Source organism: Haliotis cracherodii, unplaced genomic scaffold (assembly GCF_022045235.1).
Source record: "Haliotis cracherodii isolate W230 unplaced genomic scaffold, xgHalCrac1.p SCAF_33, whole genome shotgun sequence".
In the NCBI taxonomy this organism is placed as follows: Eukaryota; Metazoa; Mollusca; class Gastropoda; order Lepetellida; family Haliotidae; genus Haliotis; species Haliotis cracherodii.
This window is the reverse complement of record NW_027266290.1, coordinates 2,158,737-2,186,656: the sequence shown is the minus strand read 5'-3', so window position 1 is coordinate 2,186,656 and position 27,920 is coordinate 2,158,737. Positions and strand designations below refer to the sequence as shown.

Sequence of the window (27,920 nt, the reverse complement as noted above, 5' to 3'; positions counted from 1 at the left end):
CTTATCGCTTGGAGATGTTGAAGTTCATGTTCTAGCTCTGATTGTTCCTGAACGAGTACACTGTCGTACTATTTTTAGCGTCATTGTTTTCTACCCATACGTATTTGGGCATGACGTTTATAAACAAGCACCGGTGTCCTATATATATAGAATCTTACCGTGTGTCTTTTGAGATATATCAACACACACTTCCAACTTCTTCAGTCTGTAAACAGTAATAACCAGTGTATAGTATACTACAACTGACCAGCTTCAGCAGCAGAGTATTTAGTGATGTCATTTGATTTTGATGTCATGGTAACGGGTGACAATGATCTGCAAAGCATTGTGATGAAATTCCATTGTAATGATATCTACTGTGGATGATTGTAAGTTGTTTCACGCCACATGCAGCAATATTCCAGCTATATAACGTCGGTCTGTAAATAATCGAATCTTAATCAGACAATCCTGTGATTGACATCATGAGCATCGATCTACGCAAACGGGGCACGATGACATGCACCAATCAAGTCAACGAGCCTGACCACCCGATCCCATTAGTCACCTTTTACGACAAGCTCGCTGAATACCAATTCTAAACCGGATCTTCACTTGGGGGATGATGTTCTGAGCTCATTGTCCGTGAATTGTGCATCTAAGGACAATGAACAGTCAATGGCGTTATCGGTATTTGATGAAAACTGTATTCTTGTCAGCCATTGTACGAATAAACTGCCTGGAACCTTTTTAAAGAACATTGTTTGAGTAAGTGAGTTATGTTTAACGCCGCTTTTAACAACATTCCAGTTATATAAATGCTTGTCAGCTATTTTGGGGAAAAGCCCGAAGTGATGCAGGTCTAAGACGTTAAAACTATATGACGCAGCAGTTGGTTTGACCTTGAGATTAATCTATCTACATAAGATGAAATGATTACTGAAAGCATATTGCTTAATGTCACTTTATTGCCTGACATCATATCGGCATCTTTTATACACCGATAGTGATATATTGTCTCTATACATGCAGATAAATATCATTTGTATACATTTGTCTTTATGCAAGACACATACATACACCCCCGTTGTAACGCGCATATATAATATCCCTATTCATTCGACACAGATATTTTCGCAATGGTTTGTCACCTGATAGAAATTACTAAATATATTCTCATGCGGAAAATTTCTGGTCAGAATAGATCTGGAGAAACCAATACTTGTCGAAAGACTAAAAGGTCAGACACGGTGACATGCTTGTTGGCGTATTATCAAACCCCGCAGGGATATATCTGGAATATTTCGGACTGTAGCGTTAAACAACAACACTAACAACCAACAGTAGTTGTGTTAACAAATCGGGGAGATTCTGTTAGATTCTACGCCACTTTTAACAGTATTCCAGTTATATCACTACTTGTCAGCTATTTTGTCGGAAAGCTCGAAGTGATGCAGGTCTCAGATATTTACCACTTTGGTGAGCCCAACGAGCATGGGTATGGTGCTGACAAACCTAGAAACATTATCAGGGCGAACCGGGATTCGAACCCACAATCTTGGGATACTGGCGTGCCCAAGGGACGCAACTCTGCACAGCGAATTGCGGTGCCTTAGACGACTGGGCCACCCCTGGCCCCGATTCTGCCAGATTTTTGGAACGTAACGCGGTACAGCGACCATTGTGGTGCCACAATGACCCTTTCGGGGTTTGAAAGTTTTTATTGAAGTTTAATAAGGATCTAAATTTGTTTTTACTGTGCCATAAGTAGCTACAATAACTTCTCAGAAAATTTATAGTATGTACACCTGTTACCGTATCTAGGACGCATGTCGAAGAAATTGACACATATTGCGTACAACTTAAGTTGTTTTTTTACAAGTGAGTAACAACCTGTTGACACAATACAACTGCACTTAAGCCATAAACGAGGTCCTTATCTCAAAAGCTGCGGGATTTTGCCAGAAGCTGTCAGCTCTTCCAGTAAAATAATGATTAATTGGAACCGTGGATCGATCTTGAATGCCGAAATCGATAAGGTTTATTGATTTCGGATATCTCTAAGGCCACTCTCTTTTTACTTGCTTTACGGATTTTTTTACATGAAAATACCTGTGGCCAGGTGGGGAAAACAGCAATTTACTTGGTAGTTTTCTCCTCCTCTACATGTTGGCTGGTGTAAAAAATAAAAATGGTTTAATTTAGGAGGAGAGCCTGCAACACAGATGTTGCTTTAATAATAATAATAATAATAATAATAATAATAGTAATAAAAAAAATATAAAAAATAAGATAATAATAAGCAGAAGAACATAAGAAGAAGAAGATGCGAGAAAACCCATATCCAATAGATTCCAACTATATCATGAGGATGTGTTTATGAATCGCTCTCAAATAGTAAAAATATCAGGTGTTCGCGGAAAGGTGAGCGTGTCATGCCCCTTGCAGGAACAAGAAACTTTGTTTTGACTCCCATGTTAATATATGTCAACTTCAGTGTGCCCTTGTTTGGAAAATTAATTCTTATGTGCAATATACTATCAGCTCATCGGCGGGATAAACAAAAAAAAAGCAAATTCCGATTTTTATTCCATTTTATTCCGACATAATTTACAGTCGCGGACCCGTTAAGCAAGTAAACTAGTGCGGCCTAAGTGGATACTCGGTAGGCAAACATGAAACCTTCTGAGAGGCATTTGATAAGAACAAACATAAAGTTTGCAGTGGAGGCCACGCGAGGAGAGAGTGCCTCGTTACAATCTGGACACTTGTCAGGTATGTGCAACTGTTTACTGCTCCGGGTTTTTAGGTATACTTTGATATTAAGTGAATCATTAAACATAAACTTTAATAGGTAACCATATAAATGCGCTTATAGTGCCATAAATGTCGACAACTTCTAAAATGTTGTTGTTTTGGATGTTGTTTTTTGTTCCGCCAAAACCTGCAAACTTTTAATACAGAAGCGGAGACAGGTTTTATATTGTAATCGGTAATGGTTGTATTTTGTGTATATTTTATGATATTTCAATGGTATATTTTCTATGTTCTTAGTTTTTTTTAGTGATAACCTTTTATGTGTATATAGTTTTATGTTTTGTGCAGTTTTAGTTCATATATAGTCTCTCGTAACCCTTAAAGGGTGGCTCACTTTTTATTGTATTTTGTATAGCATATTTTTAAACTGTACTTGTGAGGTGAGACTTAAATAAATTATCTGTCTGGCTGTCTGGCTGTCTAAAATGTGATTAAAAAATTACTTATGGACGAACGGACCAGGAAGTTGATTGAATGCACATGTCGTTAACCTGAAAGGGATATATTTCTTCCTCTGTCTTCACCATCCTTTAAGCAACTGTCCAGCCACATCCCAGGTATTTCAGTTTAGGATAGAGGCACCACATATTGCATCCTTGTGGGGAATCGAACCGGGGCTTTGTTGCAACTGGCGATTGCTTTAGCTATCCGGCTACATCTCCTACCACTACATACGGTACATGACATGTCACTTCTGTAAAACAATGAAACATTGTTTGATTTTTCGTGTCAATTTTAAGTTTATAAGTTATTCACTTTCTCGTATATTTAAAGAATAACTTCAAAGCGTACATTGTCTTAAATTCTACATTTACGTTAACAATGAGTGAGTGAGTGAGTTGGGGTTTAACGCCGCTTTTTAACAGTATTCCAGTTATTTACAACGGTTATTTACAAACCGCCGTCATATAGCTGGAATATTGCAGAGTGCGGAGTTAAACAACAAACAAAAACACAAGCAAACATGCATACATACATACATACATACATACATACATACATACATACATACATACATACATAACATACATACATACATACATACATACATACATACATACATACATACATAACAATAACTTAACATTTCCGACTTATTATGCTGTGCACAAACCTTTTTTTGACTGATTGTCGTTTCTATATGTTAGGGCAGAAATACTGGCGCAAGACCTGAAAACATCAACCATGGCGAGTGACGAGTAAGTATCCTCTTTCTGACTCATTTGAAACCTTAAACCATTTGAAACCTTAAACAATTTGCTACCTTAAATCATTTGATACCTTAAACCTTTTGACACCTTAAACCATTTGATACCTTAAACCACTTGATACCTTTTATTCTTGTCGTGGAAATGTGTGGTGATTGAACTGGGACACAAGATCAGTTCTCACAGTGGTATTCTAACTTCTTTAGTGTTGTATGTTCCTGATTTTGTTGGTCGTTGTTTATCATTTAAAGGTAGTCATCGACCGCTCATTGTAAACGCTACTTATGGCCAAAACGAGGCTCTATTTCTACACAAAAATCCTACCTTATAGTGAGAACACGAGTGTCGTGTGCAGTAAGAGAAATCCACTAAAGACACGTGTTAAATTAAATCTTCCAGCCTTTTGACATTGCTCCATGTATTCCTTTTAATCACATGTTAATACTATAACTACAATCAATATTCCTGACAACCACACAAAGACTAATTTCTATGATCCTCTGTTTGCCATTTAGCTTATCCGTCTAAATGTTGCTTAATTATGGATCTTCCCCTAATATAGATCATATTTCAGTCCTCACTGACAATCATAACCGTTTGGCCGAATTACAAAAAGGACCTGGGACACAATCTAAGCGTAGCTCTTTACGATAGAGTTACCTGCCCTTGGTTTAAGATCCTGACTAAGAGCCAGAGACGGTGATTGAAAGTGAGACGGAGAACACAAAGAATTGTTTCCCTGTTCTGTGTGTACCTATATTGTTAAATTAATATTCATGTTTATCATAAAACTTCATTTAGCATTGTGGCTTATACCTTGCAATGTGTTCCTCCCTGACGACACTTTTGCCTCGCTATCTGCCGTTTTCTTGGACTCTAATAATGACCCGTACATTATGAGTTGAAGGTCGTACTTCAACACTTTTCCTTAAGATAATAGTACTATGGTACTCTCACATCTTTCAATACTCGCAAGTACGGAAAGTTCGTGGGTGGGCTTAGCCAAAGTAAACTATGAAATCACAATTTTGTTACATGCAAATAGTTATTAAGTTACAGTAACATACTGTCACATTATTATTTGAAATATAAAACGTCGACGCCAGAGAATAACCAGTTTCGATTACCTGACGAAACAGATTCCATTGGGCGTAAAAGGCAAACTAGCGTTGAAAATTATTTGAATGGATCACTAAAAACCAGTACAAAGGGTAAGCATACACTACCCTACCGGTAGCACCCGCATTAAACCTATGTCTGACACCGCACAGCACTACTCCAGAAATATGCTCCAGACATTGAATCTACCCCAGATATTCGTATTCTGTTTTGTCACGACCGCCTCCGTGGTCTAGTGGTAGAGCGTCCACCCGGAGAGCGGAAGGTCCGGGCTTCGATCCCCGGCCGCGTCATATCAAAAGACGTTAAAAGATGGTACTTGTTGTTACCCTGTCTGGCGCTCGGCATTAAGGGGCTAAAACAAGGACTGGTCGGCTCGGAGTCAGTATACTGTGTCTGAGTGGGGTATTCATGCGGCATTGTATCTCAGTGAGCTAGCACTATCAATCGGCATCAGTCCGGACTAGTACAAGCAACCACACAAACACACACACGTACATGCATGTCGCTATATATAAGTGCAATAATCTTGGACGCGACGTTAAACCCCATTTCACCTCACCTCACCTCACCTCACCTCACCTCACCTCACCTCACCTCACCTCTGTTTTGTCACGATCTCACCTATCACACTCAAAAACATTTTCCTTAAACGCAATTTCATCTTCACAAACATGACACTGTATTATACCAGTTGCTGAATGCCTGTTATTTCATACTCAGAGATGTGACGAAATTAGACCTGATTGGTCAGACCGAGGAAAAGCAAGGTTTGTTCTCTCAGTTCAAAGAACGCTTGAAAACTATCCTCGGTCTTCCAACACAAAGAAAGGACCCTAACGTTGACGTGAAGGTTCTCCACTCCGCGGAACGCGACGAGTGCTTGGATCAGCTGGGGCTCCACCAGGATCAGCTGTTGGTGTCCGATGTGTACAGGGTTGTCCAGAGTCTCCAGACTCTGCCTCCAGATGGGGAGCTGATTGTTCCCCTGGAGATGCCAGAACGATCCATTCCACCCCAAGTGTTGTACACGTTTACGTACTGTATGAAGATTGGCGGACAATGGCACCTGGAACCGGCAGAATACAAGGTTTGTATGCCCTGGTTTGCAATGCCATAGCGTTTAAACATATATTGTATTCCGATGTGACCCATGAAGATCCTGGTTAGAATTGGTCTTCAACAACCAATGCTTTTCGTAAGAAACGACGGGATCGGGTGGTCAGACTTGCTGACTTGATTGATGCATGTCATCGTATCCCAGTTGCTTAGATCGATGCTCATGATATCAATCACTGGATTGTCTGGTCCAGACTCGATTATTTACAGACTGCCGTCATCGGCTGGAATATTGCTACGTGTGGCGTTAAACAATAAAACTGTATTCCGATGTATAAAGCCGCTCTTCAGGGTTGGGTTATAACCATAGAACAGTTAGCTCAAAACACAGTGATGGTAACATGCAGTTCATGTTACGACTATCGTAAGTCTATGTTAAAGCATGAGAGCTATAACTGTCCCAAGTCTATGTTAAAGTATAGGAGTTACGACTAGCTTAAGTCTATGATAAAGTATAGGAGTTACGACTATCGTATGTCTATGTTAAAGTATGGGAGTTACGACAATCGTAAGTCTTTGTTAAAGTATGGGAGTTACGACTATCGTATGTCTATGTTAAAGTATGGGAGTTACGACTATCGTAAGTCTATGCTAAAGTATAGGAGTTACGACTATCGTATGTCTATGTTAAAGTATGGGAGTTACGACTATCGTAAGTCTATGCTAAAGTATAGGAGTTACGACTATCGTATGTCTATGTTAAAGTATGGGAGTTACGACTATCGTAAGTCTATGTTAAAGTATAGGAGCTACGACTATCCTAAGTCTATGTTAAGGTATGAGAATAACAACTATTGTAAGTCTATGTTAAAGTATAGGAGTTAAGATCGCTCTGTGGAAAGGGGCCCTGCCTCATAAGCATGTATCAGTGACATCATTACTCTTGACAGTCTGAACCCATGGTAAAACATACTATCCAGTTAATATACATTCATGGTAGTGTACAGTTCTTGATTCCGTCCTGCAGGAAGGTGGCTGTGTATATGGCAAGCTGACAGAGATGGACGTGTTTTGTGTGACGGCGGAGTTAAAACCGGAATATGCCACAGTGGGGCCGAATGGTCACAAGTTTGTCTCTGAGAAGGACGAGAGAATTGCCATTGACTTCCCAGAAGATTCTTTGAAGAAAGAAACGAAGTTGAAAATTGTTGCAAGTATATTTGTATTTTTGAACCACGTCATTAAACAGATTGAATATATTTCGGAATATACTACTAAATGAAGTTAAGGAACCCCCAATTCCAATGGAGTGTTCCTTAACTTCTTCGAGTAGTATATATCCTCAGACTATAATAAGCGTGGTGTCGTTTCCTACGTGTTAAAGCGTTGGTTCAACACGCAGGAAATAATATGATTGGTATATTGCTAAAAGCGGCGTATAAATTCACTCTCTCTTTTCTGGTCAAAAAGTACAAATATTATTGTTCACAACGTAAATAAGCTGCTGGATATCAGCATAGAATTGAGTTCTGACTTTCCGTAAAACATGGTTGGCAGGCAGAATAATCAGCCTCGTTCCGCAGAAACAGGTTCCATTGGGAACATAGGCAAAATAGCGGTGAAAATGATATGAATGGATCACTGAAACGCAGTGATGACTCCAGGTGTTCACAATAATATAACACATGGTTGTAGCCCGAATAACAAACCTTTCTATGTGTCCAGAAGTAAAATCAAAGTTCACCATTTTGTCATAAATGTATAGACCAGTGAAGATTCCGGGGTAGAATAGGTCTTCAGCAAACCCATGCTTGCCGTAAAAGGTGACTATGCTTGTCGTAAAAGGTGACTAACGGGATCGGGTGGTCAGGCTCGCTGACTTGGTTGATGCATGTCATCGATCCCAATTGCGTGGATCGTTGCTCATGACAGTAATTACTGGATTGTCTGGTCCAGACTTGATTATTTACAGACCGCCGTCATATAGCTGGAATGTTGCTGAGTGCGGCGTTAAACAACCAACCAACCAACCAACCAACCAACATTAATGTATGAATATCTTTCTTCAGACGGACATCGTCGACCAGCAGCGGTTTGAAGAATACAAACGTGATAATGAGAAGTTCCGCTGTATAGTTGGGTTCACCAACATTCTCACAGTGCACCCGCCCATGAAGCTCCACACAGAGGCAAACATACGCCTTCCTCTCGATGGCGACTTTGTGAAGGGGCATGGCAGGGTCATGTTTCTACACTGGAAAAAGAATGAAGACGCCGAGGATGACGAAGACGAAGACGACGTTACCGTCGTTAACGTATCCCCTATGAAACAGGGGGGAAATTCCTACACGATCCCAGTGAAAAGTTTCAGCGGGTACTCTTTAATGCGAATATGTATGCATCCGTTATGTTGATGCTACCTTCGCGATTCTTCACCTTGTTTGTTCTTTGGTTTAGACATACTTATTCACGAGAAGTGAACGGGAATAGGGGCCAAGTTCTTCAACTTAGGTTGCCCTCTCTCTTCATCCTTTTACAGTCATACATATATACCATCCAAGCTTTTCAACGCGCTAAACCCTCATTTTTACACCCTTAGTGGACGTTTACCGACACCAACACATGCATCAACAATCCAAACTTTTCAACACGCTAAACCCTCATTTTTACACCCTTAATGGACGTTTACCGACAGCATCACAAGTATCAACAATCCAAACATTTCAACACGCTAAACCCTCATTTTTACACCCTTAATGGACGTTTACCGACAGCATCACAAGTATCAACAATCCAAACATTTCAACACGCTAAACCCTCATTTTTACACCCTTAATGGACGTTTACCGACAGCATCACAAGTATCAACAATCCAAACATTTCAACACGCTAAACCCTCATTTTTACACCCTTAATGGACGTTTACCGACAGCATCACAAGTATCAACAATCCAAACATTTCAACACGCTATACCCTCATTTTTACACCCTTAATGGACGTTTACCGACAGCATCACAAGTATCAACAATCCAAACATTTCAACACGCTAAACCCTCATTTTTACACCCTTAATGGACGTTTACCGACACCAACACAAGTTTCAACAATCCAAACATTTCAACACGCTAAACCCTCATTTTTACACCCTTAATGGACGTTTACCGACAGCAACACAAGTATCAACAATCCAAACATTTCAACACGCTAAACCCTCATTTTTACACCCTTAATGGACGTTTACCGACAGCATCGCATGCATTGAGTAAGAACACCAGGAAACATCGGACGATTTGTTGTCAGTGACGTTTTTTAGGTGAACAATTGACTTTGCATGTGTTTGTGACGGGTGCCACCGTTGGGCAGGATACGCTCAACTTTCATGCTCATGATATAGTCGGAATCTAGCAGTCGACTCCGCTTCATGCAGATATTTCTATTGGATGTGGAAAGGCTTTTGTCGCTTCATTTACAAATAGAAAGTTGTACCTCCAATCACACGACAAGACAGAAATAGTAGTTCTCTTACGTATCACCAGAGACCATATCTGTTATATGGTCTCTGGTATTACTAATGTGCCTCACTGTGGTAACAGTTAATTCGATACTTCAATAAAGTATGAAGGTTGATTGATAGGTTCTCATGGTCACACAGAAGGAAATGCACCATAGTGTATTGTGGGCATTACATGTTGCCGTGGAGGCATATCCACAAAATCTTGAGTCAGATGAGTACATTGTTTCGCTGTGAGGTGAGGTGAAATGGGGTTTAACGTCGCGTCCAAGATTATTGCACTTATATAGCGACGTGCATGTACGTTTCTGTGTTTGCGTGGCTGCTTGTACTAGTCCGGACTGATGCCGATTTATAGTGCTAGCTCACTGAGTTACGATGCTGCAGTTTAACATAAATACCCTACTCAGGCACAGTATACTCCGAGCCGACCAGTCCTTGTTTCAGCCCCTTAATGCCGAGCTCCAGACAGGGTAACAACAAGTACCAGCTTTTAGCGTCTTTTGGTCTGACGCGGCCGGAGATCGTACCCCGGACCTTCCGCTCTCCGGGCGGACGCTCTACCACTAGACCACAGAGGCGGTCTTTTGGTACATGGACAAATTTGAGGGACTAAAACTCGACAGACAGCAAGAAGACTATTGTTACACGAGGGTTGATTGGGAACTTCTAAACCTCACACTGAAGGCATTGCGTACTAGTAAACTCTTTTTTTCTTGACAATACATGATGACATAGAGGTATCCCCACAAAAAGCTGAACCCATTGACTTGTCACAGCGAAATAATTTGCTCGAATGACACACAAGTATGGATATTCCTCTGTTTGACACCATGGTATGTCGACAACAAAAATTTCACTATCACTCAATTCCTTCCATGTGAGGATTAGCACTTACCAACCACCCAACGCCAAGTACATAACACTTCCTTCGAAAGGCAGACAGCTATTTCGACGCATGACCTTCCCACTGCTGGTGGGTTAAATCATAAGATAGACACAATTTTTATGGATAACAACTTCTTTAATACTGTAAAAAGGCGACGTTTCGGTATAGATCCTTATACCGTTGTCAAGCAAGACTGATAAGGATCTATACCGAAACGTCGCCTTTTTACAGTATTAAAGAAGTTGTTATCCATAAAAATTGTGTCTATCTTGTCATCCGTCAACTTCTTAGTAATGCCTATCAAACAGGGTTAAATCATGTCTTTCATTTCGGCGGGTAGCGACTCGCGTCTTAGTATGTACAAAAGTCAACAACCTCGATGGTTTTGACTTGGTCCTTATCCGTTCCCAGTTGCAAATACTACTCAACAGGTGCACCCACGATCAACCCACCTGGGCTAACACGTGACATCTCCTTTGAAACTGCTTGAAGGGGAAAGAATGTTTAACTGATTTTATTGCGTTAGGTGATCGGAGCATTAAGAAAGGTTGTTCAAGGTTGTAAATTAAGCTATATAACTCTTAAGGGAAACGTTATTACAATCGCATTGTTTATTCAAACTTTCTATTAAAGCACTTAACCTATCAGGCAAACCAAAGAAAAACATGTGATCAGAAACATAGAAATGAGTATGTTATTTGTCTATATTACACTAAGATTACTGGGCTGACTACGAGTCGATAATGTATTGAGCAAACGACGAGTAAGCGGCAGCTGGATTGCAGGTATGTCAATCCAGCGAATAGTTTCAGAGTGCAAAGTCTACTCATGTTTATCGTATTCGATATTGTGTGTGCAAAACAGACAAAAGTATACACATTTCTATTTTTATAATCACAAAAGTTTTTCTTTGGTAGGTCTAGCCTCTCCCTGAATACCAAACGTTGCATTGTGTTTGTATATACAGCTTGCTTTTAAATATTATTTATGTCTTGTTTTACGATTTTATTTTGAATTTTGAAAAATTGTGTATTGACTTTACAAACAACATAAAATAGTATCTGTATATGTTTACTATGGGATCGACCATTATTTGATATTAGGGGTGGGGCGTGGTGTTTGGGGTGGGGATAAGGGTGGTGGTGGGGGTGGGGGGGGGGGGGGGGGGTCATGGGAGGGGGATTTTATCGAAAAAATATATTGTCTCGCTAATTCTTGAAAAATGATGCTTCAGACTGTTGAAAAAACGAATTGACACAAAAAATACATTGCAGCATGGTGTTTTATATTCAGGCTCATAATCTTAATTATCAAAGTATCTGGGTTTTGCACCTGTAGTTGAAAAGGTATCTAATCTTCAAACAAAATCCTTGCCCCAAGCCTTGCCCCTAGCCCCAGGAATATCGAAAGGGTCTGTCCCTTATAATTACAACGTAGGAGCAGGCAGGAGGGTTGTCTAGTTAGACATTGTTGGTTACTCTTATGTTCACAATCACTGTCACTCTTTCATTCCTCAACCTGTAATAGTAGGATTCCCTTTACAGAGTTGCCTCCCTCAGCCGTGCCTGGATCCTGGATCGCATCGACTATGACCATAGCGATACCCATCACAACCCCCATAAACGCCCTGAAATATTTTTAAAAGAGGCGTCAAGGTCAACTAACTCATAATCACTGGTGCATGGACCCATACGACAGGGGTGGCCAAGATGACTCTCGCGCCGCATTCCATTTTGCAGAGTTGCGTCCCTTGAACATGCCAGGAACCCATGATCCTTGACTGTATATAACGTCGTGTCTCTGATGTTTCAGGTATTGCTGTGTCGCCGTCCAACCACACAGTCCTATCAGAGAGATAGTCAGAGCGGCCAAACATGCCATCGGGAAGCTGAATCTGTGTGTCCTCCTCACCTTCCTTGACTATGATCAGCATCTGAGGGTCAACTACATCCTAGTTGACTGCGTGGAGTTCACCAAGGTGGACCGAGCTGTCGAACTACACACCAACGATGGCATGACGGAAATCAAGCACAGCAGATCAAGGGACATCGAACTCAGGGACAGAACTAAAATCAAACTAGCTCTGGGTGGATGCATTAAGCTTCACGACAAGGCATTTGCAACAAATTCTTTTTATTTCAACCAGATGTCCAGAACCAATAAAGTGGTCATCCCCTTCACGTCCACGGGGGAGGATGGCAGCTTGCGGTTCTACTGGGGCCAGCATGATCACAAGGTACATTTTCCCCTGGAGTGGAAGAAAGCCGTCAACAAGAAGCCATCCACGAGGCAAAGGCCCACCAAGAAGACCCAACGTTCTATGAGTGCCATAGGCCACCACCGTGGTACAGAAGTTTCTTCCAGAGAGAGAAAACATTCCCACACACTGGAACCTTCGATGGAGGCTACAATTCCACGGAAACCCTCAGGTATTGCATTATATTCCTTGACCTTATCACACTTTGGCTATACATTTTTATTCAATGATTTTATAAATGATTCGCTAATCAATTAGCTTAGGTAAATGTTATGTAACTCAAAAATGTTTTCGGGGCAGTCGGGTAGCCTAGTGGTTAAAGCACTCGCTCGTCACGACGAAGACCCGGGTTCGATTCCCGACATGGGTACAATGTGTGAAGCCCATTTCTGGTGTCTCCCGTCGTGATATTGCTGGAATATTGCTAAAAGCGGCGTAAAACCATACTCACTCACTCAAAAAATAAATAAATTTGATTTAAATTTGTTTGGGTCGGACGTATTATTGAACAAATTCAGTTCAGTTCTTTTTTATTTTTTGTCTTTAGAAGGTGAATTTCAGTGGCCGGATACTATCTACACTTTGTGTAATCAATTACCATAAAACACAGTTACTTTTTCTTTGATAGGGATAAGAGGTAGGCCAATAACAATAAATTACGCTATGTCTATATCGGTTTCACATTGTGACGGGGTGTCGTATTATTTTGACTTGTCATCACGTTTACACTGACAGAATTAGACACGTATTTTGGTATCAAGTTGTTTTTGATTAGAATTTATTCATGAACATGGATTCAAAATATAACAACATAGATTTAACAATGGAGATAGTTCTGGGATAATACAACTTCTTTATTACAATGAAAGCGACGTTTCGATGTGGATACCAACACCGTTATTAAACAAGTGACGTGTTAGTATGAGTATCTACACCGAAACGTCGCATTTGTTGTAATATAGAGGTGAGGTGAGGTGAAATGGGGTTTAACGTCGCGTCCAAGATTATTGCACATATATAACGTGTGTGGGGTGGGGGTGGGGGTGGGGGTGGGGGGTGGGGTAGGGGGGGGGGGCTGCTTGTACTAGTCCGGACTGATGCCGATTTAAAGTGCTAGCTTACTGAGATACCATACCGCAGTTTACCATGAATACCCCACTCAGACACAGTATACTGACTCCGAGCCGACCAGTCCTTGTTTTAGCCCCTTAATGCCGAGCGCCAGGCAGGGTAACAACAAGTACCATTTTTTAACGTCTTTTGGTATGACGCGGTCTGGGATCGAACCCCGGACCTTCCGCTCTCCGGGCGAACGCTCTACCACTAGACCACGGAGTGTAATAAAGAAGTTGTACATTCATATAACCATCTCCCTTCTTTATCATACCAACTGCCATACGCCCCTTAAAGAAATATAGATTCAATATTAGCAACATCAAAATACTGATTTATGCAAGTGCTAATTCTTACAACATAACATTTTTCGAACTATGATTTAAATGTTTTTTGTTTTGTTTATGTATTTGTTGTTTAACGCCGCACTTAACAATTTTCCAGTTATTTGAAGGCGGTCTGTAAATAATCGAGTCTGGACAAGACAACCCAGTGAATGACATCATGAGCATCGGTCCACGCAATTGGGATACGATGACATGCAATCAACCAAGTCAGTGAGCCTGACCACACGATTCCGTTAGTCGCCTCTCACGACAAGCTTAGGCACCTTAAGAATTAACCATGTGAATCCCCTATATGTAACAAATGCGTCTGTCATTGCAGTTATTGCCAAGCATCCCCTTCTAACGGATAAAAGTCTGGCAGCATTGGCAGATACCTTACCGTATTCAGAATGGCGAAATGTTGGCCTCGAACTTAACTTTCCCACAGACGCTATCACCACCATATTCGACAGGGCTGACAAGATTCGGTCCAATCCAGGACTCGAGCTTCTCACTGAGTGGAGACGGAGGAATACAGATAGGGACACCGACAAGCTCATCGATGACCTAACTGATGCATTTTCGGAACTCAAGCGGAACGACATCGCGGAAGTTGTTGCAGCAGCAAGACAACAAGTGCGTCCCATACGAAGAAGTGACCTGGACTGTATTCTGGCTCCTCCTCGTTCACCAATGAGTCCAATGTCGACCTTCGGGTCTGAGGTGTCATTTACCAGCGATGAGACTGACAGTGTCTTCCAATCGGGTCGTTGGTCGTCGGCCTCCAATCAAAATCCATTCCTCTCTGGCGTCACTCAGCACGACTCGGGCCAATAGGACCCCGGCGAGCACTGACAGGAATCCATGTTGGATCTGGTTTCGTTCATGTGACTATTACACTGTAGAACACAAACTGGCCGTCATGAACTTTATATGTCTGTTCTAATTATTTCCGTTTACTTTTGTTTTCGAATCAAAGTGTCCGATTTCCGATTCTGTTTAAAAAACGGCTGTCGTGTTAACAACGGATTATCTGCAGCGGGATTTGGCATTACGGGGCTTACAGTGAATTCACTCCTAAATTGATGTCAAGTAGTGGTATTGTAGGTAGCGGAATAAACCGAGAGGACCCGAAGACGAACGGGTAAGAAAGTCATCAGAAGTTGACCTTGAGGAGAATCTAGACTAGGAGCAGCTGACATCATGGTTTAATTCAGGAAAAATGAAAACCCATTGTGTCTGTCTGTGTGTAATCTCTATGTGTCATGATATAAATCTTGAGATTAGTAATGACCACAATCACAAACAAATCCGTCTTACTTTCATACAGGGCATATAACAATCTAGAAGTGTATATTAGAGCTGTGAATGTTATGAATGCGATATACTATGTCTCAAAGTGGTACTATAACATATATATAAGTTTGTATATAAGTTTTTAATATCCGACTGATGATTATACATGGTGCGTGGTTGTATATTGACAAATAATATACCACTGATGATCAGACATTGTGCGCCATTTGTACACACTTTTTAATATCCGACTGATGATTATACATGGTGCGTGGTTGTATATTGACAAATAATATACCGCTGATGATCAGACATTGTGCGCCATTTGTACACACTTTTTAATATCCGACTGATGAGTATACATTGTGCGTGGTTGTATATTGACAAATAATATGCCACTGATGATCAGACAGTGTGCGCTATTTGTATATATCTTTTTAGTATCCGACTGATGATTATACATTGTGCATGGTTGTATATTGACAAATAATATACCGCTGATGATCAGACAGTGTGCCCCATTTCTATATATCTTTTTAATGTCCGACTGATGATAATACATTGTGCGTGGTTGTATATTGACAAATAATATACTGCTGATGATCAGACAGTGTGCGCCATTTGTATATATCTTTTTAGTATCCGACTGATGATTATACATTGTGCATGGTTGTATATTGACAAATAATATACCGCTGATGATCAGACAGTGTGCCCCATTTGTATATATCTTTTTAATGTCCGACTGATGATAATACATTGTGCGTGGTTGTATATTGACAAATAATATACCGCTGATGATCAGACAGTGTGCCCCATTTGTATATATCTTTTTAATGTCCGACTGATGATTATACATTGTTCGTGGTTGTATATTGACAAATATTATACCGCTGATGATCAGACAGTGTGCGCCATTTGTATATATCTTTTTAATGTCTGACTGATGATTATACATTGTGCATGGTTGTATATTGACAAATAATATACCGCTGATGATCAGAGAGTGTGCGCCATTTGTACATATCCTTTTCATGTCTGGCTGATGATAATACATTGTGCGTGGTTGTTTTGACGATTAATGTACAACCTGGTGGATCCGACATTGTGCAAGGTTGAAAACCGACGATTAATATCAGAATTGTGTTCATAGTTATACAGTGATTATTTAACGTTTGTCGCGCTTGAAAACATACAGTAAACTACGTTTATAACGAACACGCTAAAGTCGCTTATAACGAACTGACGGATATAACGAACTTATTTTTACTCCCGGCCATTTTTTGTATATATGCTGTATGTATGCTTATAACGAACTGCGGTTATTACGAACTAAAATTAGTGGTCCCCTCGAGTTCGTTATAACCGTAGTCTACTGTATATAATTATGATTTCCTTGTACTATTTACTATAGGTTTTAGTCCATGCTTGTTGTAGCCCAAGTATTTGGTTTGGTGTTTTGGTCTGTATATGTGTAGTATTTGAACAGCCGCAGTTACCTGTAGTTAGCTCTTATCCTGTCATGGAACAAACTTATGCGTCACTCTTATTTCTTTTTGTAGGGTCATTGGGGTAGCCTAGTGGTTAAAACGTTAGCTTGTAACCTTGAAGACTCGATTCGCAAATCGGAACAATGGGATATTAGCGGAAAACAATATTCACTCTTTTTGTGGCTTACTTAGACAAGAAATTCGTCTTTATGTATACATGTAGCATAATATATAAATCGTAACGTATGATAAGGGCCCTCTGTGGTCTATATGATCTGTACCATTTGAGAAATGAGCAAAACAGACTGCGTGAAGCCTTTACTTCAATAGTTAATTATAAGCATGACTTGGACCGAGGTTGACCTTCTGGGGCCATGTATACAAAGACAATGCTTCACTTCACTTTTTATTTCAGTACTTGTAGGCCACGGGCCTTTTTGTACAGACGAAATACAATTAAGGTGCAAACAGTATAAGATATAATACGCATCTCTTTGCTTTGTTGGGCGGTCGGGTAGCCTAGTGGTTAAAGCGTTCGCTTGTCACGCCTAAGACCCGGGTTCGATTCCCGACATGGGTACATTGTGTGAAGCCCATTTCTGGTGTCCCCCGCCGTGATATTGCTGGGATATTGCTAAAAGCGGCGTAAAACCATACTCACTCACCCACTCACTCCCTTTGCTTTGTAACAAAAGCAGTTTTAACATAATTGCACATTTTACATGTTGGCGTATTTGTGTTCTTACAGCATTGGCATAAAACAAGTACTTTGCTGTATTCATATTGATGATAGGGTCTTGCGATGACAGTAGTGTATTAAACTTCAGAATATTATGTATTTAAGACAATACAAACATATGGTAACATGGCCATTAATGTTGGCATTGCCATTCGGCCTGCAACGGCTCTGGTGATACGCCCTTTCATGATAAAGGGTACACTGTTGCGGAGAGTGTACAGTTGACCACCGGTATTGCTTACGCATGGGGTGCGGTCGGGTAGCCTAGTGGTTAAAGCGTTCGCTCGTAACGCCGAAGACCCGGGTTCGATTCCCGACATGGGTACAATGTGTGAAGCCCATTTCTGGTGTCCCCCGCCGTGATATTGCTGGAATATTGCTAAAAGCGGCATAAAACCAAACTCACTCACTTACTCACTCACGCTTAAGCATGACATGTATGTCTTCACTGTGGCAGTGAGTAGTGAGATTGTAAACAGGTTGACTATCATCATAGTAAAAATACATCATAAATAAACAATATATCCACTTAATAACGCTTGTGTGTTTTTTATTTGGAACTCGTCTTGTAATCACGTCTTCCAAATCCATAGTCCATGTAAATTCTTTATATTCAGATATCGTTGCTTGCATTTGTAAGTTAATAAAATATAACGCGACAAAACCCATTCATAAGCATTAGAAATCCTTACTGAAACAAGAGTCAATTACTTATCTTTCTTTGCCCTTGTATGGCCATTCTGATTAACATGAAATATGATTAAGAGAAAATATGATGAGCTATATTGTCTTGTTCTGTTGGTATTACATAATTATTCCACCACAAATTTCGATTTTTTTTATTGTGATTGGTCAATCAGAGGTAGTTATGGTGATTTGAACCTCCAATTCAAACCTAGAAATGTCATTTTAATTTTACATTAAACAATCCATGTCCAGAAAAAGCTGAAAAATATTTTTTAATAATAAAGATGTGCTTTGACTGAAAGTTTGAACATTTCATTATAGGCCGCATCAATTGAACCATATCTATACAAAAAACTGTTCGCCAATGTATATATCAAAGGGAGTTAGATTTGTCCACGATGCCATATGCTACGATGGAGGGACTATGTTATTTATCACACCATCCAGGAGTCATTATCTTCAACTGGCTGTACTCTGAGGACATTGGTGTGCTCTTAACAAACGGAACAGATATATTCATGTGGTGGTGTAATCTCCCAATGAGCTGTTCAACAATGTCAGGGAAGTCCTCTGAAATGTCATGTTCCTCCAGGGGATCTTTATGGAGATTGAAGAGACCATACTTCTTTGATATCGGTTTTCCAAACTTGGTCTTGAGCGTCCCAATGTCCTGTGGGGCTATCCAGCCGTTCGCCATCTTTCTAGCCCGACCTATGAAATCAAACACAGGCTGGTGTTCACTTAACTGGAAACCAGGATCTCCCTTTATGAGTTTGTATTCCCCAACACGAATAGCAGCCCTTCCTTCAATGTTATACACGTGCTCAGACCTTACTGGCTTAGCTCCCTTGCTGATGACGTCCCATTGGTTTACGCCATCCATGTCAAGGTCGACGTCTTTGCTTCCGGCAGCTGCCAGAAAGGTTGGAAACCAGTCGGCTGCGTTCATCAGATGATTGCTCACAGAACTTGTCTCTTTCAGGAGGGTTTTACTGTAGACAAAGTTCACTGCCCTCGTCCCCCCTTCCCATAATGTATTCTTGATTCCGCGTAGGGGCCAGTTATATCCACCTTTTATTGGCCGCCCGCCATTATCGCTGAGGAAGACCAACAACATGTTGTCTGAGAGTCCCCGTTGTTCTAGTGCATTAACTACGTCGCCGATTGCTTTATCCATGGCTGTTACCATTCCACTATAGGTAGCTCTGTCATGATGTAGATGGGAATACATCTTCGAGTATTCACGTGGTACCGTGAGGGATCCATGGACAGCTTGGAATGGCAGATACAGAAATAATGGCACTGAAGGGTCGTGTTCATTGATTATTTCAACAGCTCGATCACGAAAGAGAAAAGTTGAATACTGCTGTTTTGTGTCATTGAAAACATCTGTGTTAAAGTTCAGATCGTACTTGTTACCTATGCAGTGTGTATAATAGTCCTCTCTCCCGCTGTAATAGCCAAAGAAGGAGTCGAACCCTCTATACGTGGGTGTATGTTTCCAGCTGCATAACCCAAGGTGCCATTTGCCAACCATATGTGTAGCATAACCAAGGTCTTTTAGTTTACGGGGTAAAAGATCAAATGTCAGTGGGAGTGACCTGTCCCCGTAATTGATGACTTGGTACTGGAGTCCTATTCTGTGGGGGTAGTATCCTGTTAGCAACGAGGCTCTTGTGGGCGAGCACCTTGGAGCTACATACGAGTAATTCAGGATCAGTCCACTTCTCGCAAGCTTCTCGAGATTCGGCGTGATGATGTTTGGATTATGCCAGCTGACGTCACTCCATCCGAGGTCGTCAGCGACGATGAAAACGATGTGGGGAGGAGGTGGGTTCTGACCTGACAGTTTTAGCGTGAGAAGCCGCAGCTGTGTGTGGAACCTGTACAAGGTCAAGACCGTCACTACGAGAGAGGCGACGGTTATGATGACAAATAGAACCTTTATTTTAGACTTCATTGTGTCGTTTTCATCGTGAGCTTGGGAAAAAGCGCAACACATGCTTTTCCATATTGCCTAAAAGTAAAAAGGAAAAATATTCATTATAATGGTAATAAAAAAACGTCAAAGCGGTGGGAATATTGATACGGATTTATCTGTGAAATGAAATCTACACTCACGGAGTTAATACATTTAGCTGACATTATAACGCAATAAAAATCCGAAAATGCTTAAAAGGAAAACTAGTTGGCGTTTGTTGCACCGTCTTCAGAACTTCCCTCATGAAGTTGTTCTGTTGTTCTTGTTGTTATTGTTGTTATTGTTGTTAAGAATCAAAATACATTATACTGGTAGCAGACACTACTATAAAATTACAAAGACGATTATATCTCTTGCCAAAATGCTGTGAAATATGGGGAATATGGCAGACTCTCAAGACATCAAAGATGGTCCTATGTACCACGTAAGACTGTTAGCTCCTGTAAATATCTGGGTCAAATGATAACGCCATTGCTGATATTGACTACAGCTTCTAATACCCTCAAAGGGGCACGAGTGGCCCAGTCGTTTGAGGCGCCGCGATTCGCTGTGCAGAGTTGCAACCCTTTGGCACGCCAGAAACCTATGATTGTGGGTTCGAATCCTGGTTCACCCCGATTATGTTTCTAGGTTTGTCAGCACTATACCCGTGCTCGTTGGTTTCACCGAAGTGAGACCTGCATCACTTCAGGCTTTCCTCCCACATTAAGCTGACACGCCGATATATAACTGGAATACTGTTGAAAGCGGCGTGAAACCCAACTCACTTACTCACTTTAATACCCTCGCAGAACAGGCAAGTAAAACACTGCATACCATCAAAACGCTTGTGCATAAATACCCTTTTCATATCTATTAATAATGCCTTTCCAAACTTGACACACAAATAGTACCGATAGTGTTGTATGGTAGTGACTTGTGGAAAATATAGAAATGGTACAAATTCTCCTCTCATATAAGAAATTTGTTGTTTAATTACAGCTCCGGACATGTTTGGATATCCCAGGGAGATGGTCCTGAAGAAGCATGTAACTTTGTCCAGAAAACAACGTATACTCGATTGTGCTAAACAAAACTTGCATTCACGTCTCTAGATATACTAGACAAACGATCACTTGTCATATAACTAACACTGAAATAAGAATGTCCAAAAAATTAATGTACTCAAAAACAGAAAGGTTTGGTTAAAATTTAGAATTGGAAATGATACATTTGGTGTTCAAAACGTACTTAAGATAAATGTTGGTGATGAGGGGTCTCTCTGCTCGCACTGTAAATGTCCATAAGATGAAAAGCACGTTAAGTTTGTATGTCCTCTGTATTCCGATGCACGTACTCGTAGTAATGTTTTAACAACACTATATGATTATATAATTAATGGTAAAAAACTTAACTATATATTTCGTTTATAAAAATATATGTTATTGTATCATAATTAGAACGTAGCCGTAATACCATGATGCATGTCCAAGTGTATAATATACAATATGTAATATGTAATATGGGTCAAATGGCCTTGAAATCAAGAAACTGAATTGAAAATTGAAATGAATAGATAGCTGGAACCGTTAGTTGTATTAACCACTTGCAGAATCGCTTCGGTCCAGTGCAGGGAACACCAGTGAAGACGGATATCACGGGATCCACATAAAATAACTCAGAGTTACTTCCCTTTCAATCTACGTATCAACCCATTTGTGACCAACTCGTGTTATTCCGGGACAAGCCGAATAGCCACTCGTGCCCCTCTCGTGGCCATTTTTGCGACCGGGTTCCGTCTTAGCGCAAACAGGCATACCTTAAACAATTGTCAACTCGTTGCGTAATGGTTCACACATTTTCCCCACATATTATAATATATTTCAGATGCAATTTAAAGCACATCGGGATGTGTGGAATTATATAGTATGATTGAACACATTTAACTGTGTCTTTGGTATATTTTTAGATGCAAGACATGTAAAATTAACAATTATTTCTGAGGGATTTTTTAACGAAGAACTTGAAATCATTCTGAATGGTTTGTCGTATTTTCGCACATAACATTCATCGATAGGGGACGAGTCTTCTTGCAGGTTACGGAAAGGGCCGATGTGCTTTAAATTGCATCTGAAATATATATAATATAGGGGGAAAATGTGTGAACCATTACGCAACGAGTTGACAAATGTTTAGGTATGCCGGTTTGCGCTAAGACGGAACCCGGTCGCAAAAATGGCCACAAGAGGGGCACGAGTCGCTATTCGGCTTGTCCCGGAATAACACGAGTTGGTCACGAATGAGTAGCGGGTCGAATGGTTTCGGACTATAATTAGAGTTATCTACCTTTGCGGTGTTTATGAACATGACAGGCTTGATCGTTCCAGAAGTTTCTGGATTGGACAGTTTCTAAAAGACTGACAGTACCTATACAGGAGCAGCAAGAGGTGATTCGAGGAGTTTGGACCCGACTTGTTTCTGATCTTCTTCGCCAAGTGTAGATTGGACACAATGTTTGGTAGCACCGAATTCCTGTCAGCTTCCAACAGTATTCTCGATTCAAGAACGGAGACAAGCCTCTTTTAATACTTTTATCAGTGACAATAATCTGAACATTCCTGAGTGCACATACATTGATCCTAGGTCCTGTAACGTATTGCTGTTGCCACTAATATTGATTATTCATTGATCTTGTGTTTATTTATTTCAGTGCGTACCTATTTCTGGGTTAAACTTCGCGTTTTAATTTGGAATCATAACACAGTAACAAAAGTGCACTGTTGCTTCACCAACATCTGAAATAGTCCAGTCGAGTCGTCATGACAATGCATAGACCACTGTGACGTTACCATGGCAATGAATGGTCCACTGTCACGTTGTCAACATAATGAATAGTTCAATGTCACGTCAACATAATGAATAGTTCACTGTCACGTCGTCAACATAATGAATAGTCCACTGTCACGTCGTCAACATAATGAATAGTCCACTGTCACGTCGTCAGCATAATGAATAGTCTACTGTCACGTCGTCAACATAATGAATAGTCCACTGTCACGTCGTCAACATAATGAATAGTCCACTGTCACGTCGTCAACATAATGAATAGTCTACTGACACGTCGTCAACATAATGAATAGTCCACTGTCACGTCAACATAATGAATAGTCCACTGTCACGTCGTCAACATAATGAATAGTCCACTGTCACGTCGTCAACATAATGAATAGTCTACTGACACGTCGTCAACATAATAATTAAATTTTCGTTGTGTTCATGGAAATTTCTGCATTCTGATTAGCTGAATTGGTCAGGTGTTATTGCATTCATTTCCCAATGAATGTAAAAAAATAAGCCACGCCCACTGCAGCGCACTACTTTTATTACTGCGGAATGTCGGGGAATCCCAATATTACAGTCGAGGGAATTCCCTTTCTGCTCACGTGTATCGTCATGCACAGGACATTTAGCGACTTTCATGCATATTCATTGTCCAAAATACACTTTGAAACCGAAGGCCGAGAATGAATGAAACAGCAAACGTGCCGCCTCCCTCGCCTGTTTTTTCCCCGCTCGCCCCGGTTCAACTTTCATGTCTTCGGGTTTCATTTATAACTAGCATTTCTCCAACTGTGTTCTACGCGGATTCATACAGTTTGCACATCGGTTTTTCGATTCATACCTCAATGAACCGAAAAAAATACACAGTCAATCCTTAAAATGAATAGTTCAATGTCACGTCAACATAATGTATAGTCTACTGTCACGTCGTCAACATAATGAATAGTCTACTGTCACGTCGTCAACATAATGAATAGTTCAATGTCACGTCAACAAAATGCATAGTCTACTGTCACGTCGTCAACATAATGAATAGTCTACTGTCACGTCGTCAATATAATGAATAGTTCAATGTCATGTCAACAAAATGAATACTCCGCTGTCAAGTCATCACAATGAATAAACATCGTAATATATCGGGGATATTGAGGCTAGACACCGAACACAACGCAACACAACGCACATGTGAAGGTTTCACATCATAAACATATATTGATAGGCTGTAAACACTAACATCAATAGAGAATTGAATAGAAGTTAGATGGGCCATTCCTTCAAGCATATATTCCATACACCTGGTCAAGCATCCTGTGTTACAGGGGTATGTAGGACAACTTACCTCGGACCGGTCAGCCAGTGAGTGAGCAATGTGTTGATGTGGTGTGATATTGATTTCGGGGTGGGTTTTAATATGTCACCTGAATACGTGTTGCCTCTAACGCCGGCGAGGTTTTGTTCCGAGAGAAATTGCAACATCTGTTGTAGACATGCATTGAACTGGAATCGACCTGCGTTACGAACACCACTGAATTCTCCGTGTGTTTTGTCGATGAATTTTAAAGTCAACAAAAACAAATGGCGACTAAACGTTCTTGAACTGAAGCTTTTGTACATGTGACTACGATGCATGGTTCTGAAAATTCCATGACAATTTGTGTGCGTACGTGCGTGCGTGCGTGCGTGCGTACGCGCGTGTACGTGCGCGCGCGCGCGCACAGATTGTATTTTTTTACGCTAGTATATGTAAAAGACCATGGGCGTATGTCCAAAAGACGTGAACATTCTCCCCTTGATACATAACCTTGAATGGGGATAACATTATACGCGTACAGCAGAGCAGTTTGCATTCAAATTGCATTTTCAGCTCCCTGAGGAGAATAGGTCGAAATAGATCAGTGCACCAAGAATGGGGGTGTTATTCTCGTTCATACTGACCTCATCATTAACAGATTTATTTAAAGAAATGAAACACTTTGTCACCTTTCACTGCGCAACATCTGATACACCACGTTGTTTGGAGTATGGTCTTTCTCTTGCCTAGGTTGTCTAACATCTATGGGTTGGTAGATCTATTACCAAGTCTTTATTATCGATAATAATTTCCTTTCATAATTATGCAGCATATTCATTTATCGACCTGCCCTTAAAGTCGACGGTAGGTGTTTAACTGTGTAGACAATATGTACTGTATATGCATTCTTAAAGAGGTAATCTTATTATACAACATGCACGTGCTACAAATGAAGAGTGGTGAGTGAGTGAGTGAGTTGGGTTTAACGCCGCTTTTAACAGTATTCCAGTTATATCACGGCGTGTCAGCTTTACGTAGGTGGAAAGCCCGAAGTAATGCAGGTCTCAGACGTTTATCACTTCAGTGAAACCTACGAGCACGGGTATGGTGCTGACAAACCTAGAAACATAATCGGTATTCGAACCCACAATGATAGGTTTCTTGCGTGCCCAAGGGACGCAACTCTGCAAAGCGAATCGCGGCGCCTTAGACGACTGGGCGACCCGTGCCCCTAAAAATGAAGATGAAGTGAAGGTTTACGACCAAGAATGAGGTCAAGTGGAAAAAGTAAGACCTGAGAGGGATTAGGTCAAAAAGTAAAAAGTATGTCAGAATAAATTGAAAAAATATGTCGAGTATGGAGCAAACACAGGATTGGCTGGATTGCGAACGTTATCTGGCGGATTTGGTACACGGCTTAGACGTCGCACCATTTCATCCCAAACATGATCTATAGTGGAGGCCAAGCCAGTACGTGAACATTGTGCTGTTAAAGAAAAGTCAAGAAAACCCTATCCTATCCTGTTAGAATGTCAATCCTGGGCCATGACGATGAAGAAACGGCTTTGCCACTGGTCCGAGAATCTGATCTCTGTAGCCCACACCTAAGGAGCTCTCTAACGTGCACCTATCCTATCCAAATCATCACAGAACCACACCCAAAGCGATTCCTCCCCATTATACCCTCCCCTAGACGTATGTAGACACCTTGATGTCCGTCACTTTGGGAAATGTTAAATCTGGACTCGTCTGTAAAAACAACAGTCCTCCAACACAACCCAGGTTGACGGACGTGATTTCGGTAACAACTATGACGGTTTTGTCGATGACTTTGCGCCAGTATAGGTCGTAAGAACTGTTTCAACTGAGCTACATGTTTATTAAAAAAGTTTGTAAAAAGACCACCAGAGGGGACCTGGATTTCACCCCTTCATTCACCCGGTTGAATGGGGAAATAAAGATCAGTGTTCATTATACAAATATCAGAAACCTCTAAAAACAATCCAATAACCAGTCAGAATGAGAGAGATTACAATTGGCATTGTTACAGCCATATAGCAATGTCAACCAGAAGAAAACAGTGACATAGTATCATCGGCACTGCAGTTCACCTGGATATGTAGTCAACAATTTAAAATGTCAACAAAGACAGACACCTTCAAAAGTTTCTCAGCATTGATATTCAAATAGTTTCTGCATACATACTGAGGACTGAAAACTAACACTAAATATTAATGATTAGAACAAAATCTGAGGTCTTCATGAGAAACTTGCCAAACTTCAGCTTCCAAAGCTGGCCGATCTGAGGAGTTTACAGAGCCAAAATGCCTTGGAGAGAACTTTAGAGCATGGTCAGAACAAGGTCAAACTATAAACACTACTAGTGAGTGTGTGAGTGAGTGAGTATGATTTTACGCCTCTTTAAGCAATATTCCAGCAATATCACGGCAGGAGACACCTGAAATGGGCTTCACACATTGTACCCATGTCGGGAATCGAACCAGGGTCTTCGGCGTGACGAGCGAACGCTTTAACCACTAGGCTACCCGACCGCCCCATATACTAACTGCACATGTATCAAATTTTATTCCATTTTCAACAAAAATGACTGAGTTTGGGCCAAATGACAGTGGGGTGGCCATAAGTAGCTTTTCAATATGGCTGGCCAGGTGGCCATATTGAAATCAAATCTGAACCTATTCAAAAGATTCAGGTGTCATCACTGTAGGTTTGAGCTGTATTGGTCCAGTGCTTTCCGAGGAGTGAGTGAGTGAGTTGGGTTTAACGCCGCTTTTAACAGTATTCCAGTCATATCACAGCGTGCTGAGAAGAAGACGACAAACAACACAGGATGGACGATGGACAAACAGGCCACGACATAATCTCACTCATCTTCCCGTGTCCGCTAGCCTATATCAAGGCCTAGTTTCTACCCTTGCCACAGCAAGGCCACTCTCTTGGCTCGACCCTGGCGCCACCTTGCGTAGATCATGAGTGCGCCCCTTGTAATGAAAACGCGATATCCAATAAGACCACTGTTCTTATCTTGTATAGCTTCACCAAAAAACATAGGCGATGACCTTGTCGATCAGATAAGAAAATATCCGCGATTTCATCCCTGACACAAAAACATAGGCAATCGTTAGGGGATTTAATAAACGAACAAGACATATTCCTTTCAACAAAGACAGGCAGTCATAAATCACTTTCATACGAAGGTGTACCAGTTGGATGTTGATTTTGTGATAGTCCAATCATATTTAGCTCAGGAAAGTGTGCTTGATGTGGCAAGGGTGGAAACAAGACTTTGATAAAAAAGGCTAGTGGACGCTCTTGC

General features: G+C 40.9%; 2 protein-coding genes across 2 annotated transcripts; one reads left to right on the top strand and one right to left on the bottom strand.

Annotated features, from left to right (window-relative positions):
- The first annotated feature begins 3,981 nt into the window (after window positions 1-3,981).
- On the top strand, window positions 3,982-15,116 carry LOC139477342 (ankyrin-1-like). The gene is made up of 6 exons (XM_071259896.1): window positions 3,982-3,995; window positions 5,847-6,213; window positions 7,210-7,392; window positions 8,252-8,556; window positions 12,396-13,012; window positions 14,620-15,116. Exons 1-6 carry the CDS (start codon window positions 3,982-3,984, stop codon window positions 15,114-15,116), a joined length of 1,983 nt encoding a protein of 660 aa, XP_071115997.1.
- A 3,125-nt stretch (window positions 15,117-18,241) lies between these two features.
- LOC139477379 (arylsulfatase B-like) lies at window positions 18,242-20,504 on the bottom strand. Its single transcript, XM_071259941.1, has one exon. The coding sequence runs from the start codon at window positions 20,491-20,493 to the stop codon at window positions 18,919-18,921; it is 1,575 nt and encodes a 524-aa protein (XP_071116042.1). The 5' UTR covers window positions 20,494-20,504; the 3' UTR covers window positions 18,242-18,918.
- Between the last annotated feature and the right edge of the window lie 7,416 nt (window positions 20,505-27,920).